General features: G+C 45.9%; 1 protein-coding gene across 1 annotated transcript in view; it reads left to right on the top strand.

The window, feature by feature from the left end:
* Positions 1–17360, top strand: part of med13a (mediator complex subunit 13a) — an 84626-nt gene that overhangs the window by 30955 nt on the left and 36311 nt on the right. The window contains exon 4 of the mRNA XM_079356324.1: positions 15843–15988. Coding sequence (XP_079212450.1) covers positions 15843–15988 — 146 coding nt within the window. The remainder of the gene's footprint in view (positions 1–15842; positions 15989–17360) is intronic.

Raw genomic sequence — 17360 nt, 5'->3', positions numbered from 1 at the left:
CACTCTCCATTAGCATCAGCATCTACATGATCTGCTACGTACTCCAACTGTGCTGCAATCAGGAGTGTTGGATTACTACTCCACTGTATTGAAATAGTCTGTTGTTGTCTGGCTGAAAGCATCATTAACAAATCAAGCTGTTATGAAAAGAGGCCAGCGTGCATCAGCTCACATTACAAGAGCCAATCATACTCAATGAAAATGCAAAAGCTAGTCAGTGATGACGGCGCCCTCGTGCACAAACGCTGCACTTTTTCTGCTGGACCGTGTGGTCTGCAGCCGAGCACGTTCCTCCTCTGTTGCCTCGGCCCCGACGTTGGGAGGTGAACGTGTGAGTCCTGGTGCGCTGTGGCAGGCGGAAGCAGAGAGCGGCACTCTGTTAAGTAGGACAGTGCAGGATAAAGGGCCACTGCCTCCAGTCTGGGGCTAAAGCGCTAAATTTATCCCCTCCCTGCTCCCAGCACAACACACACACACACACACACACACACACACACACAGGGAGCCGGGGCACACACAAACATGCTCGTCAACAATCGGCATGCGAGCCAGTCCACACCGAGGGCGGTGGAAGAGCTGGCACGAGAGCTTTTTATTAGAATTATTGATGTAAGACATAAGAAATGCAGCCAAACTGAACTGAAGAGTGCATTTGGGTTTCTGCGACTTTAAATAGAAACCCTGGACCTCTCCGGAGTACACCAGCCGTTACACTGTGCCCTCTAACCCCCGGGCTTCCCTGCACTTCATCACTCTCTCTAGCAACAGGAGCTAGAGGGAGGCTGACCAGGCGCTGGGACCATGTGACGCGGCGCCCTGGATATATCATGTTGCTGGAGAGATCCTGTCCAGCAGATAAATACCACTCTTAAAGGAGAACACCAGATTTTTTCTTTGTCATGGCTCATTTCCTAAATTGCTGCACATTCACACATTATTAATTGCCTATTTCCCATTGCATGTCTTTAGAGTTGTGAGCGATGTGTTTTGCATCACTGACCTTAAAAGACATTTGTCCTGTTTGTAGCTACCTGCACTCGTTAGAACCACATACTGATCTGTGAGCTGTAAGTCAGGCATGACTCTAACCATCACGTTTGCATTATTTTATTTACCAAGATGTCAAATCAAAATATCAGGGTCAGAGCACTCAGTGTTTTAGCGACAGTAATCTAAGGCTGTGATTAAACTGTTATTATTGTGGAGGACACAATGTTATGTTAATGGCAGTGTAAAATAAAAGAGAGTGTCTGTGATGGAGTCAGAGGATTATTGTTTGAATGAAACAGAAAAGCCAGAGCGAATCATTAAACCTTACATAATGTTTGTTGGGGAGGTGAAGCGTGTGAAGATACGTCCAAGACGTCCCAGTAAGCAGATATGCAGATGATGAAAAGAGTAAAAGTTTCACCGCTCTGTGCTCAATAAAACGTTTTGGGTTTGATATCAAACTCTTATTTGCACAGTCAGACATGTTGTGGATCTGTTCCTTTTGAGCGTTAATGTTTTTTACATTTTAAAATACTTCATCAATCCGGAGAGACGGAATCACACACGTGCTCAAACGGGAGCTGTGGCCATGTGGAGTCAGAGTGGGACTGCATCAGAGCCTCGCTCCTTGTCACCTCCACGCTACTCGAGAAGTGCCCTGACACCTCTCCAGCTACCAGACCAACATCCGCATTTTGGCCCGTACCGGGACTTGAACCGGCAACCTCATCGGTATCCAACCAAAGTCCCTACGGACTGAGCTGCTGCCGCCCCAAAACTCAGAAACGGTTTCTTTACGTTCATGTTTATTGACTTCCCTCAGGCTGCACTTGAAAAAGCTATCATCAGAATCAGCAACATCCCAGTGTAGAGTTCTTCCCCTTAATGTATCTGGTGACACTTCATGTACATTTATAAATATGTCAAACAGTGTGAAAAAACATGGCTATCAGGAAACTCTTTACAAGATCTTTTTACACCAATTATCGCTCTTTCATGTCTTCTGACGCCAGCTCGAGGCCGCCACAGAACAAAGAGCGCGTCTCTCATTGCTTATGTTGACGGGCGGCGGCGTCGGTTCATGCATCGAGGAAATGCACGTGTGTCATCGGCGGCAGAATTCAAAGACGACAGCAGCCGAGTGGAGTACGTCATCGTTCATGTAGGAGAATCCTGTGACTTACATTTCCTCTCCGTGCTCTCAGGCCTCACAGCCTCCAGCATCCTCCAGCGCTGCACCCAGCATTCCTCCCATTCCTCCTCCCCTTGTGACCAAAGAGCGGCACAGCAGGCCAAGTCAGGGTCTGAGGAAGTCGTCATAGTTAATCTGTCAAGCGTCACTTGACCCTTTCCTCCAGCCCCCACTCTCGCTCCGTCCCTCTACTTTTCTATGATTCCTATGGTGCAGTCTTTAATCCACACGTTGAGGCAGATGGCCCCATTTAAAGCTAATCCCTTATATGGTGTCAGACCTTTCACCTCTGCTCTGTAGACTACACTGTCCTGTCCATCCTATTACAGAGAAGCTAGAGACAAACATTCCTCCAAACAAATGTGAGCTTTGAGCTCACTCCGTGGACCTAAATGCATCTCAGGGCGCCGTCTTTGTTTCGTTTGGCGATGAGCGGTCATCAGCCCAGACAACTCACAGCTCATCCTCTATATTCAACGGCCAATTGGTTTAACATGCCTTATTGTCAGGCTTTATAGGAGGGAGCCTTTGTGTTAAGTGTTTTTAAGGAGTGAGTAGAGAGGCAGCAGAACAAACCATACAGCACTGGACTACATTAACTGAAGGGAAGAGGAAGGTTGCTGGGTTTAATCTGGTGAGCACAAAGTCTGGAAATTGGTCTGTTAGCTGGAGAAGTGCTAGTTCACTTCCCGAGCACTGCTGAGGTGCCCATGAGCAAAGAACTCCCCACCCCACACACACACGCACGTACACACACACACAGATCATAACCGTTTGTCCGCTTGGGAAAATTTGGTGTAGCACATGACCACAGATTTGTGTGTGGCTTTATAGTTTGGCTTTGATACACACTTAGTCACACTGGCGTTACGCTCGTTTGAATAAGTTGGCCGAAGTAGCTTCACTACGTCAGACGCCGCCCTGCCCCACTGAATCTGTTGAGCGTGAACACAGCCATGACCAGCTGTACACACATCACAGGAGAACTACAAGATCACAGGAGAACTACAAGATCACAGGAGAACTACAAGATCACAGGAGAACTACAAGATCACAGGAGAACTACAAGATCACAGGAGAACTACAAGATCACAGGAGAACTACAAGATCACAGGAGAACTACAAGATCACAGGAGAACTACAAGATCACAGGAGAACTACAAGATCACAGGAGAACTACAAGATCACAGGAGAACTACAAGATCACAGGAGAACTACAAGATCGCAGGAGAACTACAAGATCGCAGGAGAACTACAAGATCGCAGGAGAACTACAAGTTCGCAGGAGAACTACAAGTTCGCAGGAGAACTACAAGATCACAGGAGAACTACAAGTTCACAGGAGAACTACAAAATCACAGGAGAACTACAAGATCACAGTATATATAATATATTGTATATAGAATTTGACCAGACCCTCTGTGCATTTCCTTGTCTGAGCTCAGGTTGTGATATTTTGGAGCGTGCCTGCAGCGGACTCGGTTCAGAATAGACTTGCAGCGTGTTTGAAACGGAGCGGAGCGTAGTGGTGCTGATGTCACGCAGCTCGCCGTGGAAACCTGATCGACTGGAGTAGCAGAGAAGTACGGGGCGGTGCGTGGCACTCATGGAGCGTGTGAGGGAGTGAAGTCCTTACCATTCAATGTGAGCTTGGCCTGAAACATGCTTACCTCGCTGTTCTTTACATGAAACCACTGTGCTTAATGTACTTTCCCTCCGGAGATGTGGAACACTAAGGAAACAGGGTGGTCTGTGAGATAGGGTGTTGTCAGAATAGAGTACATATTTAGACATTTAAACACACATCACACTGCAGAGGCTCTGACGAGGAGGAGCAGATGTGGCGTCAGGACAATGTTGTAGAGTGATTATGTGAACATGGTAATGAGGGTAATTACTAAAAATATTTTTGTCTGCAGAGTAAAGGTATCTGGCTCAGATTGAGACAGACTGTGTGTGTGAGACAGACTCTTGTGTGTGTGTGTGTGTGGGGGGGGTGAGCGAGAGTTATGGGGGCATTGTCTTCAGTCTGCACGTGGACACGATGGAACTGCAGAGGGGTCAGATTTCTCCTCTTTTTATCGACATGCCATTCAATCTCGTTCAGTTTTTTTTTTTTTTTGTCTCGTCTCTAAGTTTAATCCGACATGTCAGAAACGTCCCACAGAGGGGAATCAAGTCAAAGCGAGAGAGCCTCCATGAGAGGATGTGCCGGCTTTGACATGTTCAGTGTTTTCTCCAGCACTGTGAGCAGAGGCCAGAGCTGGTGTGTGTGTGTGTGTGTTAGTTTGGCAGCAGACAGTGCTGTTGTGTCCCAGTGGTCAGGTGGCGAGACAGTGGGGAAGATTATATCGCCCTGGAAATGTGTCCTCTAATTCGCTGCTGTTTTCACCTTGATTCTCTTTCATCTCCACTTCCTGCTTTATTTGTTTTATCTCACTCTGAAGAACACAACAAGGCACCTGCTTATTCCATGTCAATATGAACCATGACTAACACACATGAAGGTTTGTCATGCCATCAAATATTATGCTGACCATGCAGAGGTAATAAGCTTTAGCACGTGTTAGTTGTATTGATGTATTGACTTCTTGAACCCTAGCAGGAAGAAAAGCCATTTTCCTCCCTGTGATGAGGCAAAGCGTCCAAATATGTGGTTTAAATGAGCAGTTCAATCAAGCTGAAGTTGACTGCAACACATACATGTAAAGTGTGTAAGATCAGGTTCATGTGACAAACACTGAGTAAATCAGGATTGAGGTTTCTCCTCTGTGAAGTGTCTCCTGTTCAGTTCTGTTAGAAAATCACCAACGAGGAGAAGGACGACGACAGGTGAGGAGGTTATCGGGTAAAGACAAGAGCTGTCCTCCAGGTGGATCACTTCTTTTCTCTGCCTCCATCACTGAGCTTGCTTTGGTCAGAACTTGCCTCGTTAAGTTTACCGACCTGTCTCGCTCTCGCGTTGCTCCGTGTGCAGTGACACAGCTGAGGGTGAAGCGTGTTTGGGCATTGTACGGATTGCCTTGTGTGAGAGCGCCTTTGTAGACATGCTAAAGGTTCCTCCATGAACGCTCTTACACATCGTGAGAAGAGGCTCAAATAAGGCTTTGTCTACTATTGGCTGCCAAGAAAGTCTAATGTTGTTGACTTTTTTTTTAAGTTTGAAAATCTGGTTTTGCGTCTGCCCCTAACTATATCCTGCTGAAGGTCACTGAGGGGAGGAGGGGCTTATTGCATTTAAAGAGACGGAGCGTTCACAGAGAGCTACAGGATCACAAACCTCCTCTGCTGCTTCATGTTATATTTGGACCAAAGATGCTTTATTTAGAGCACAGGGGACAGATTTAAAAGGTGGATGATATGTCCTGGTGAATGTAAACAGTGATGAAACTTCATTTACCACGTTCGCGTTTAGAACAACAGTCTGCATGCTCCTTCAAAGAAAAGCCGTCACAATGGTTTGTTGGCTCGTGTCTCTTGCACCAGTGTTCACAGTCCAAACAGCCCGTCCTTGTTCATGCAGCAGCTGATTGTTATTGTAAGATTTAATTCCAGATACATTGTTTAATGTCGTGGTGCCAGAGACTGCAGCCCTGCCAGCACGCCGTGTCACTGCAGCAGTGCATGACCAGTCAAAACATGTTTACACGCCCTGGATTGTAACAACAAGCTGCTGCACATGGCACGCGTCCAGGTACGAGACTGACAGAGGTGACTGCTTCGCCCAGTCAGGAAACAAACGGCTGCAGATGGAACAGAGACTCTCTCCAGTGCGTGGGACACTTGCTCCTGCTCCTCATGCTGCTGCTGCTGCTGCTGATGATGGTGTTGTGCAGAGGAAGTGTACACAGGCCAAACGGAAGCTGGGATCTTACAGCGTGGCCAGCCAAGCCCAACAAACATCTGAGGAATGTCACAGAGCTGCAGCCTCCTCCCTCTCTCTCTCTCTCTCTCTCTCTCTCTCTCCCTCTCTCTCTCTCTCTCTCTCTCTCTCTCTCTCTCTCTCTCTCGCTCTCTCTCTCGCTCTCTCTCTCTCTCTCTCTCTCTCTCTCTCTCCCTCTCTCTCTCTCTCTCTCTCTCTCTCTCTCTGTTTCTCTCTGTCTCTCTCTCTGTTTCTCTCTGTCTCTCTCTCTCTCTCTCTCTCTCTCTCTCTCTCTCTCTCTCTCTCTCTCTCTACAACATTTTTAAAGAAGTGCCACATTACGCCAACCTACACTTAACCCAGCCTGTCTCCGCCAGAGGTGCTTTAAAGGCTGAAATGAAGAGATCTGATTTCAGGCTTCTTTTTTCAAGTATTGAGTAAACTGGCTTCTCTCATCAGAATCAGATATACTTTATTTATCCCCGACGAGAGAGGTTGGGTGTTGCTGTTTTATACTGAATATTCTCTTGAAGGAATGTAGGAAGTATGTAAAATATACAAATATATGAGAAGAAGAATACCGACTGAAGGAGTGGAGTAAAATGTTCAGGGTGTCATTTTTAAGAGTGTGTCTTAAAAACTCCAATAGCAGCAGGAGGGCATGATGAGGTAGTTTGGTCTTATTTATTAATGAGCAGATATCACAACAATGCTAAAAAACAAACGACAACCTTGTCAGTAAGTTTCTGATTAGTTAAAGGCTGTATTCACCTTAAAGGATGTCACAGTCACGTCACCTTCTAAAGAGCAGAAACAGTGACGGCTGATAAGATGCTCCATCCAAGTGCCGCTGATGAATCTAAAGATTGGCAGGAACACAACAAGTCCTTTGATAGAAAAATCTGCCCGAATGAATGCTTTCTCCCCGTAGAACGGCTCTCTGCTGTTACAGGAGTAAATGCACACACACACACACACACACACACACACACACACACACACACACACACACACACACACACACACACACACACACACACACACACACACACACACACACACACACACACACACACACACACACACACACACACACACACACACTGTAATGAGATGGTGATTCTTAAAAGGTCACAGCCATTGTTTGCTGATAGTTAAAACGTACAAAGTTGTTCCAAGCTGGTCAGCTGACGTGCAGGACGTTCATGTTTCAAACAGCACACATTAGCCTGACTCAGATGAACGCCCCTGCGACTCATCGCCTGCAGCCTGAACGTGACAGAGGTGTAACAGGGGGACCAAATGATCCTCACAGTGAAGCGAACAGGTCATGGAGGCGACGCTGCTTCAGCAGAGCCGTGTGGAGCTCCCGCTGTGACGTTCTGTAACATTCAGATGGAATTCACAGAGCTGGACACCAGACTTCCACCGTCACCGGATCAGTACGAGTGCGACGGTGTCGGTCTCTGCTGGTACAAATTAAATCTGTTATGCTCAGACTTTTTCAATGTTAAAATGTCTAAAATAAAAAAAAACGTGTGTGTTAAAGTGGCTGATGATGGGTTTTTGTGCTGCACAGCGGACCTTCCCTGTGACGCTGATAGAGGCTGTCAGTCCCACTCGGCTCCCCGCCGCCGCACAGCTCGCCGCTGCCCTTTGGCACCTCATTTCCATTTGATGCCAGCCGAAGGCAAATATGCCCACCTGCCCTCCTTTGTATGTGGCCCCGCTTCAAATCGTCACTGGATTATCTTATTGTCTCCACGCTGAGCCAAAGGCCATCGGCCATTTGCATCTGAGAGGTGGAGCAGGGGAGGGCTCCAGTGAGGAGTGTGAGCGAGGGTGTCGCTGTGTGTGGTGAAGAGGGAGGGAGAGAGAGAGAGAGAGAGAGGAGCAGATCAGAGAGCAGCCCTGTCTATTTGCCAGTTAATAGATGAAGAGCAGGAGGAGAGGGGAGAGAGAGAGGGAAAGGTGGAGACAGAGAGAGAGAAGATGATTAAAAGATCTTGTGGCTTTTTGTCAGCTTACAACATCAACCCTCCCTCTTCAAGTCTCCCTGCAAACATGACACAGACAGACAGAGAGAGAGAGAGAGAGAGAGATAAAAGATCCTGCTCATCTCGTTAATGAACATGATACGCCAACAACATCTTGTTATTTTGAAGGTTTTTCACTAAACGATGATTCATTTAATTAATCATCAAGCAAACAAATAAGTTGAGAAACACTCGCTTGCTCAGAGAAGAATATGCATGTCCATTAGCTCACTCTCCGTGAGCTGCTGACTGCTGATGATTTAATCACTCGCAGTATCTTCTGCTACTCAACGCTGGCCTTGGGGTTCAGCCTCTTTTTAAAGTGCGAGCAGTGTTTTGCTGAAGGGAAGATGACTCTTTAGAATCACAGACAGACTCAGAGCAGGTTGGACTGACTTTTAATGGACACAGTGTATCATGGTGAAGTGCCCCCCGTGGGGTGCCTCGGGGCGGGGGGGGGATCTTTACTAAGATCTATCTAAATTGAGACTTTCAGCTTCAAACTTGTGATCCTTAAAGTGTCAGCACTGACTGCTTTCAGTATCATCCAATAACCAGTACGGTGCTTTCTTTAACTGCATGCCAGGCTCTTTGGGCACACTCACACTGAGCACGCTTCACCACTACAGTCCGGTTAGTTTGGACTCGTGTGGCGGGTGCTTCCATCCGTGCTCCCGCATCAGACACTACCTTCGTCCTGGCACGCTTCAAAGCGGTCTTCTTCATGCACGAGCACAGCGCGGTGTTATGGCTACATCTGACGATACTCGGGACAACTTTGTCGAGGTCCTGCAACCAAGACTTAGAGCACGGCGTTTTGTCCTTTTCACACTCTGCTTTTCATCGGATTTAGCCAATGAGATCCAACATGCTGAGTAATGAGCTTAAGACCTGCTGCTGGGTAGATGTTGTTTGTCGTTGACGGAGCGAGGCGTGTCGTTGTTTATGCTTAACTAAGCTTGTGTAGTGTACTTTCACTACACGCACACACACACACACACACACACACACACACACACACACACACACACACACACACACACACACACACACACACACACACACACACACACACACACACACACACACACACACACACACACACACACACACACACAGAGAGAGAGAGGGGCGTGGATGTTTGATCTGCCTCTCAGGGAGGATGTGAAAGTTAATATCTCCTAATTTGTGGAACTGCTCTTCTCAGATCGCACTTTATAAAACTCATCTGGGTCGAAACGTATACCGTAAATTCCGGACTATAAGCCGCTACTTTTTTCTCACACTTCGAGCACTGCGGCTTCTACTCCGGTGCGGCTAATGCATGGATTTTTTATGGGGGACAATGAGCTTCTGCCGCAAAAACATTTGACTTCGTCACGTCGGATCTTAATATCAGTCATTTTGCGCTTTATGCACGCACCCTCATGATGGAAAACACACGGAGAAATACATATGATGCAGCTTTCAAGTTAAAGGCGATCGACCTGGCTGTCAAAGAAGCTAACAGAGCTGCTGCACGTTAAGATGACACTGACAGCGACAACAGAGACTGAGGAAGTGAGTAATGAAGTCATTCTGAGGCAGTGAATGGATGGACTTTTTCTTGTGAAATATATTACGGTCATCTTTTTCATCAGCCGTGTTACAGACACCGTCGGCTAGGCTTCGTATTGTAACGGTTCATGTTGTAAAGTCAGTAGTTGATAATGTGTTCATAATTCCGATTATGTGGAGAGTCAGTGAATGCACCAGCGAGAACGTGTTGAGTGGCTGTATGAGAGAACGCTGGGGGAGAGAGTTGGATTGTTACGGCAAGTTATGTGTTGCTCTCTGCTGTAAACGGCGTGGTCACGGCCGACAGTGATCGGGTTATTAAAAGTTATTATTTGAACGCTCTTGTCGTCCTTTAATGTCCGTACGGACGCTACAGTATTTGCGGATGTTACCGGTAGCCTACGTCTGTGTAAATAGCTCTTGTTATAGCGTGGACACCTGCGGCTTATAATCAAGTGCGGCTTATATATGTACAAATACATTTATTTACTTATTTTTAGCCGGTGCGGCTTATATCCAGGTGCGCTCAATAGTACGGAATTTACGGTACTTTCTTTTTCTGGAACAATCAAGCAGTCTCCATACTAATATAACCACTTATCGAAAGGTAATTGTTGAATCCTTGTTCCCACCACAGCAGCTGTTTGCAGCTTTTCTGGTTTACTTCCCACATGCTGGGGTGTCAGGACGCGCGCTTGCCTCACCAGCAGTCACTGGATGTTTGCACAAGAATGGGATTTGGCACACAATGCGTGTTTGTGTACGTCACATGTGTGGACAAGACAGTGAAACCTCCCGCACGCCCACACACAGACACATCCAACAGGCTTGTGCAGCATTTTGTCACAGTACAAGCTTTACTAAATCCTCTTCCTTTTGTTGTGCCCGTGTGTGAGTCAGTGAGCGAGCCAGTGTGAGGTAACATGTCATGTGCCGTTGTTGTTGTTTTCATTGATGTCGAACGGCCAAGTGCTAAACTCGCACCTGTTGAAATGTGAGCCGTCGTCTCTGGGCGTTGACTCTGCGACCCGATGTCTCAGTGTTCAGTTATAACTCCATTAGATCATTAAAGCATGCAGGATGACTCTGTAAACAATACGACATTCATGCTCGTTGTGTCTACAGCTGGACAGGTTGAAGATCTGTGAGCTCATGTTTTCATTGGAGACGTCGAGTCATCCCGTTCGTCACTGCTGCACAGAAATGTGATCTTTGTTCACCGACGTATCATCTGAGAATCTTCTGAACCAATCATCTGACCCTGTGCCGTCCAGTCCGTCATAACGATAATCATCTGTGATGTGCTGTGATTTGTGTGTGATGTCGTTGTGTGTGTGTGTGTGTGTGTGTCGAGCCCTCTACACGTGCTCTGCAGACACAGACGTGTGTGAATGTGTGGTGTCGGGTTTTTCCCTACGTGTGAGACGAGACGTCTGCAGAGCTCGACAACATGTTTAGTTTGTGTTTGTATTTTTACCTTTGCTTTCCTTCACATATACTTAAACACACCACAGTGTTGGCACGATGGCCTGACGGTTTGCTTCTATACCGTCGTCATGGCAGCGCTCTTTACTTCACCACTGGTCAGTTGATTAATGTCACAGAAAAAACCTTTCCCCCCCTTACAAGACGGCCTTCATGAAGTGGGGTTGTAGCAGTTCGTCTGTCTTGATCTATACGTAGATAAAAGAAGAACTGATCAATGCTTTTATTTTGAAAATGTAACCAATTCTAGTAAAACTCAAATGATATTGATCCGTTTTTTTGATACCAAATGAAAACAATCCAACGTCGTGTACTTTCTTCTTTTTAACTACCAAGGCGAACTTCTTCAAGCTTTGATTCTTTCTTCACTATTAGTTTTCACTGCATCAGTTTGAAACAGGTTTTTTATTTATTTATTTATTTATTTTTTCATTTTTGTTATGCCTGCATTGTAGAAACAGTACAGCGGATGGAGCCTGAAATCAAGGGGGGGGATGTTCTGTGGAAAAGGAGCCGAACCCGTGCCGTCCTCTCTCAAGGAATGAAGCCTCTGTACATGGAGCACACGCACCAGTGTTAAATCATTGAAAATATAGACGAGCGTACATCCATCACAGTCCCTAATTTGATATTATCATGTTGACTAAAGATTCCTGATGAAGCCGTTTGTTGACGACACTTTGAGTTCCACCTTTGTCATAACCCCTCAAACAGTTTTTAGTCCATTTCAATCAAGGTTTGCCACTTCTTCTGGTGTTCTCCTTCACGCTGGGCTCATGCGGACTCCTGCCTGACTACCTGCTGTTTCTCACACACCCTCCTGTTTGTTGGTGTGACATGCCTTGCCCCAGGACTGGAGGGGGTTTAACACAACAAACGGCAAACCTTCAGAAGCACAGTGCAGTCAGAGCTGAGGACAGCTACGCTCTCAAGTGTTCGCTGTTCATATGCAGAACAGACAAACACATTCAACAAGGCACAACATGTAGAATAGCACAATCAATGAGAAAGTCTTTCATGTTAGCGAGCAGTACTTCCTCGTTCAGCGTGCTCACCAAACATGGGCCGAGTATAATCCTGCTTTCACTCCTTTGTGATGCGTTCTTAAAAATCAGCTCGTCTCAGATTAATTTAAAGAATTAAAGGAGTGATTAACTCTGACCTCTAGTGTTTAAAATGGGTACTGCAGTCCAAATTCTAAAGATTGTAGAGAGCTGTCTCCTGCCCCCTCCTGAGTGGATGCTCACACAGGTTTCCAGGTGTGGTGGACACTGAAGCTTCAGTGTTTAGCCAGCTCTGCATCGGTCTGTAAACCTTTCTGCGTTCAAACCTCTCAAAAGCATTCAGGAGCAGAAAGCTAGGAGGAGGACGTACAGGCTGCTGCATTGTTTTCGGATACCTCATTCATCACAAACTTTTTTTTCTCTTTTTTTTTCTGCAGATATTTTTTGTCTTACAAAAGTCCTTAATTCTCATTGAAATGATGATTTGTAAATCTATTTAGTTTGGTGATTATATGCCTAAGGCATCTGCCATAAGCTGAGCTAACAGCCTCCTTGCAGCAACACAGAGAGGACCTGGCACTTTCACTGCTGGACGACTCTGCATTATTTAGCCTGCTGCATCAACAGAGTGGCCTCAGTGAAAGGAGGGAGGTGGCCGTGTCTCTTCACGCAGTGCTAATGTCTTCAAAATGTAGCCTCAGACAAACCAGGTTTCTTCGGGTGAAGTTCCCTTTTATGTTCGGCTTAGTGAGCGGACACTGTCTAGAAACATAAAGAGGCAGTTTTGTTGTAAGAAGAGCGTAACATCCGATGAGAACCGCTTCATTTGTCTTATTTAGTCTGTAGAAGTGTTGTATTAGCTTCTGCCAGACGAGAGAGCGCCTCGCTGAATGCTCAGTAACTCAGACTGCCGGGACCTTACGTGAACTCTCCAATAAATTATTTTGCAGGGCCAGTGCTGTAGATTGTGTCAGCCAGTACTTACATTGAGGTGGCTTTAAGAAAAGCATTGCAACATGGCTGCTATACACAGAGTTAAATGGCTCTGTGAATGTGCATACAGAGCTGTAAGGTGTGAGAGAAGACAATCTGAGCATCGCCTCAGATTTCATGGCAGCAGCATCTCTGTGCAGGTTTAGGAAGCACTGCTGAGGATAACAAAGTGTCTCTGTTCCTCTGACTCACCTTCATTAGCCTGCTCGCCTCCAGCTGTAGAATATGGATATCATACATCCACAGCCGTTTCCTAACTAGCACCCACCACCTCATCTTTACAGAGTGTAAGATGAATGTCAAGCTCTGGGGGGCTTAGGGCATCTCTTCACTACGTAGGTGGTATTATCTTCTTGAAGTGCTCTCTCTCTTCATCTCTCTATCTGCCTCACTCTCTCTCCTCTCCTTCTCTTTAATCCTCTGCAGAGTAGGTGTGCCAGAGAGAGAGAGAGAGAGAGAGAGAGAGACTGATATTTGCTTAACCAAATCCTCGGAGGAGGCAACCCTCTTTGATCCACTTCCAAATTCACAGCGTCCTCTTCCATTTGGTCATCCGTCACTTGTGCGGCTGTCTCTCACGTTCTCTCCATTTGTGCGACGTGTGTGTGTGTGTGATTTGAAGTGAGTGGAAACCCTGCAGACAATGGCCTGCATTTTTCTCTGGAGCCCTTCTCTCCTTCTGTCTGCCTCGTCCTTGCTGGCTTTTTTTTCCCCGTTTCTTTTTCAACTTGTCACTTTTGTTGGGTGGCGTTGAGGTCAGACTGGCACGGACAGGCGTTGTTGGTTAGCAAAGGAGCTGTTGTGTGTCTGGTGTGTGTGTGTGTGTGTGTGTGTGTGTGTGTGTGTGTGATTGAGAGAGAGAGAGAGAGAGGAACTGATGTGGCTCAGCGGGTTGACTAGAAATCCCCGGGTTAGTCAGGGCTCACCCCTTTGTCTCACTCTCTCTGAGCAGAGGATTCTCACCCTCACCACCTGTGAGCACCGTCAGGTTCACACACCTTCGTCCTCAGATTGTCTAATCCTCCAGACTCAGATTCCTCACCCATTTGTGGCTGATAATCCAAACCCTATCAGCATGTAGACACTTAATTAATAAGTGGAGCAGTGGATGGCGAGCTCAGAAAGGATGGCAGACAGAAGCACAGTATGAAAGACACGGTGATGACAGGGACAGGACGAACCTGTTGTTGAGGATCAGAACACTTTGAGCGTTTGTTTCCAGCTATAGAAACATCTGAAAGCCTGTCAGCGGAGAAAAAACAACAAACGTGATGAAAAGACAAATCTGTCTGCAGCTTTGTAGCTTGTAGACTTAAAGGAACAGTGCGTGCCATGTCACACCTAAACACAGCAGAAATCAAGTTTATCGCTCACACTGGGCTCTCTGCTCTGGTCCTCACCCACAGAGTCCAGTTCATTTGAGGAGTGGGAGGACAGTAAAGTTCCCTGGTCCCGGCACCTTTTGGAAGAGGTGTGCTTTAGTGCGCTACAGTTCATGCAGGAGCTCGGGCACACGGCGACGACAACCTTCATCACAGCTTTATCTGACTAACATGACTCGCAATAAGTCATGTTCTCTGCTCCCATCCGTCCGTCAATTCAATGAGCTTTATTAGAAAAAAGGTGGTTAAAAATAAAATACAAAATGACATATAATTTAAGAAAAAAGAAAGTTTCTTATTATTATTATCACGTTTCTTCTTATTATTATTATTACATTATTATACAATATTTTACTAACAGAGCTGTGTAGGTGTACCTCGTTTTTTTATACAAGAAAAAACAAACAAAATAATTGTGATTTCATTTAACTTTTTTCATATATACAGATAAATAATTTAATAAACAGAGATGTGCAGGTTTATGTTATTGTTATTTCTAAATATAAGAAATAAATAAATAAATAAAATAAAATAAATCTGTCTCTAAGCACTCTTAATGGTCACATAAAGACATACCTGTCCTTTATTATGACGAGAGCTCTGCACAGTGTGAATGCGCTCAAACTCGTCATTGCAGGAGTCCTCCACTCTACACAGAGCTCATATAGTGAGCAGCAGTCCTTCTCCACACTCTGCTTAAAGTCATCAACATGTTTCATTATCATTAACAAACTTAAAACACGGTGTTATAACAACGTTACCACGTGGTAAAGCTTCATTTGAAGAGTTTAGCCCGGCTCATGCTCCTCGACCATGCAGGGTCCTCATCTTCGGATTTGTGATGGTTTTTTTTTTTGCCTTGCTCATTATCCTTCATTTCTGAGTGCAGCTTGTTTTCATGAATTGGACTTGTTAGCCATCTGTATGATTCGCTCCAGCTTATGAGGCGTCTCTGTATCACCGGAGGGCGTCGGGATTACTGGCTTCTTCTTTGTCTATCTGTTGCTGCATCTTCTTCCTATCAGCAGCGTGTGTCATGTTTGAAGCAGAATAACAATGTAAGGAGAGGCTCTATTGTAGCCTTTGACAAAAAAAAGACGACACCGGCTTCTTTCTATTCACACTTTCCCTCTCCCTGCAAACTCTTCTTTTCTCTCTCTGTGTGTGAACAAAACATGAGGCACACTATCTGATCTTTCCCCCCCCCACAGCCGCCACTTCTCCAGCTCACACTCTATTGGACTTATTCATTGCAGACAGAGCTTCTTTTCAAAGGTGCATATTAAAGCAGTGTGATCCCAAACCGCTCATCATGTCCCTTTTCTGTTCCCTCTCTCACAGTGAGCACCTATCCTGCGCCTTCACCTTCTTCTTGCACGGTGAGAGCAACGTGTGCACCAGCGTGGAGATCAACCAGCATCAGCCCGTCTACCACCTGACGGAGGAGCACCTCACGTTGGCTCAGCAGGCGTCCAGCCCCTTCCAAGGTGGGTTCACTAATCACTCCACGTGGCAGACGTTCTGAGGTACAGTTTCAGCCTGAGCGAGCCAATGAGAGCGGATCCTGATTGACCTCGGGGTGTCTTCATTCTGCTTCTGAATCACACTATTCCTTCAAATCTGTATCTGCTTAAACAATCAGTGTTGGATCTATGAGGTCACTTGGTGTTGGAGCGCCATGAAGCTTTGGTGAGACCAATAATGACCCTCGAGTCGAGTCTAAATCTGAGGATTTTAGGTCTCCAAAGAGCTGCATGTGATGCACAAACACACAGACCATCTGATTCTAATGGTTCATTTCTATATCTGTGTTCAATCTTCTTCTTGGAAGTCTTCGTTCCAAAAAATGAACAACCCTTAATGATTTGTAAGAACCCGGCAGAAGCCTCCTGATATTTGCACGTTTGCACACATGCCTGTAATTTCATCACTTTGCGATCGCTGCAACACCTGTCGGTTTTTCTGTGATAACTGCTCTCACATCTGGCGCCTCAGATTTTCAATCTTTTGTTAAAACAACTTCCCTCCACGCTTTCCTTTTGTGAGTTTATGACCTGCATGTGTGATGTTTCTGTTGTTGCAGTGTCCACCTGCTGTGTCTTATTCTGAGCACCAGCATCGTTTTCAATGAGCGCAGAGCGTTTGCAGCAGAAAGCAGCCGTTTGGAGGAAAAGTGCAGAGACATGCTGCTTTTTTCCTTCTCTGTGCGGCTGATCTGAACGCTCCAAATCTTTCAACTTTTTTTTTTAGAAAGGTGCTGTTGACATCACGTCACGCGTTCTTTCCCAAATGTAAGATACTCCCTGTAGTTTTGCCTCCTACAGATCATGTCTTGTGTCCACATCCTCCTCGCTCCGTGTCTGATCGGGAAATGAACATCAATTAAAAAAACATGCAGGAAAAAGTAACGGAGCCTTGTCGGTCGCACAGCTGCTGTCGTCCTAGAGACAGAACAGATGACAACGCTTCATGCAAGCACTCCCTTGTGTACAGCCAACACTTTTCTGCCCGTAAAAAAAGAAAACGCCACTTGGATACGGTTCCCACGTCTTTAAGAAAAGCTAAATAAAAAAACCTGGCCGACTCGAATCAGCTCGTGAAAGAGTTCTTTTATGAAGACCGATGTGCGGCAGATTCCGGGACATTCGGCCCGCATCGTAACCACGATACAAATCTCTAAAAAGTTTTTTTCTGGACACACATTTCAAGTTGTGATTCTGAGAATTTATTTGATCCACTACCACACAAGTTAATCTTCAAGGTTCAAAGACTCTCTCTGGATCTGATAACTGCAGGCTGTTTGTTGCCCCGTGTAGATAAGGTCGAATTCAAGGGGATAAAAACGCTCTCACTAGGAGT

This window comes from Symphodus melops (genome assembly GCF_947650265.1).
Source record: "Symphodus melops genome assembly, chromosome: 11".
NCBI classification, from domain to species: Eukaryota; Metazoa; Chordata; class Actinopteri; order Labriformes; family Labridae; genus Symphodus; species Symphodus melops.
This window is presented reverse-complemented; position numbering and strand designations above follow the sequence as displayed.